This window comes from Salvelinus sp. IW2-2015, unplaced genomic scaffold (assembly GCF_002910315.2).
Source record: "Salvelinus sp. IW2-2015 unplaced genomic scaffold, ASM291031v2 Un_scaffold1255, whole genome shotgun sequence".
In the NCBI taxonomy this organism is placed as follows: Eukaryota; Metazoa; Chordata; class Actinopteri; order Salmoniformes; family Salmonidae; genus Salvelinus; species Salvelinus sp. IW2-2015.
In genome coordinates, this window is record NW_019942802.1 from 34,221 (window position 1) to 35,476 (window position 1,256).

The 1,256-nt window shown below is 49.1% G+C and overlaps 1 protein-coding gene across 1 annotated transcript in view; it reads left to right on the top strand.

The window, feature by feature from the left end:
- LOC112070204 (glutamate receptor ionotropic, NMDA 2B-like) overlaps positions 1-1,058 on the top strand; it is a 2,536-nt gene extending 1,478 nt beyond the window's left edge. Inside the window, exons 3-4 of the mRNA XM_024137625.2 lie at positions 423-652; positions 894-1,058. Coding sequence (XP_023993393.2) covers positions 423-652; positions 894-1,058 — 395 coding nt within the window. The remainder of the gene's footprint in view (positions 1-422; positions 653-893) is intronic.
- Positions 1,059-1,256: the final 198 nt, after the last annotated feature.

Here is a 1,256-nt window from a genome sequence, read left to right on the forward strand (position 1 = left end):
TGCTATTGTTAGCTGGTCATACAGTAGTCTTGGGAATTCAGTGTTTGTGCGAATTGGATCAAATGTTGGATTCCAACTAGTGATACTCATGGTGGCTACTTACAGAACAATAAATACAACTGATGTGCCAAAAAATATTATCATGATGGATTCAATCTTGTGTGATAGTGACAGAACCACAGCACACATATATTCAACAACAATAGGCTTAGTAGTGGACTAAAGCCTCATCTGCACTACAACACACTTACCCAGGTGTTTATCAGAATGACACAGCACCGTGGTCCAATCAGTTGTGCTCCTTCAGCTTCCCTAGCCACATTGTGCTTCATGATCCTACAGCTAACCACAACATAACTACAACACTGAGACGCCTCCCTGAGACCATTGCTCATTGTGATCACTACCTGTCTCTCCATCAGAGCCTGGAGGGCCCTCCTTCACCATCGGCAAGGCCATCTGGCTGCTGTGGGGTCTGGTCTTCAACAACTCTGTCCCAGTGCAGAACCCCAAGGGTTGGACCAGTAAGATCATGGTGTCGGTGTGGGCCTTCTTCGCTGTCATCTTCCTGGCCTCCTACACTGCCAACCTGGCAGCCTTCATGATCCAGGAGGAGTATGTGGACCAGGTGTCTGGACTCAGCGACAAGAAGGTAAGGCCTGTCATTAAACTTCATTAGTCCTTTACTCGCTCTTTCTTACTATCTCTCTCCTCTCCTTATCTCACCTCCATTCCATCTCACTGTCCATCTTTCCTTGATTCCCTTGATTTCTATCTCTCGCTCTGTCCTCTGCCTGCCACCACTTTCTTCACGCCATCATTATTTCTACACCTCTTATCTCATCTCTCTCGCTCCGTCTCTCTCTCTCTCTCTCTCTCTCTCCTCCCCTCAGTTCCAGAGACCCAATGACTTCTCCCCTCCATTCCGGTTTGGGACGGTCCCTAACGGCAGCACGGAAAGGAACATCAAGAACAACTACAAGGAGATGCATGGATACATGATCAAGTTCCACCAGAAGAATGTGGACGAGGCCCTCTATGGTCTGAAGACTGGGTGAGCAGGGGGAATGGGGCCTTAAAATAGGGCCTTAGACTGGGGGGATGGGGGAATGGGGCCTTAGACTGGGGGAATGAGGGAATGTGATCTTAAAATAGGGCCTAAGACTGGGGGATTGGGGGAATGGGACCTTAGACTGGGGGAATGAGGGAATGTGACCTTACAATAGGGCCTTAGACTGGGGGGATGGGGGAATGGG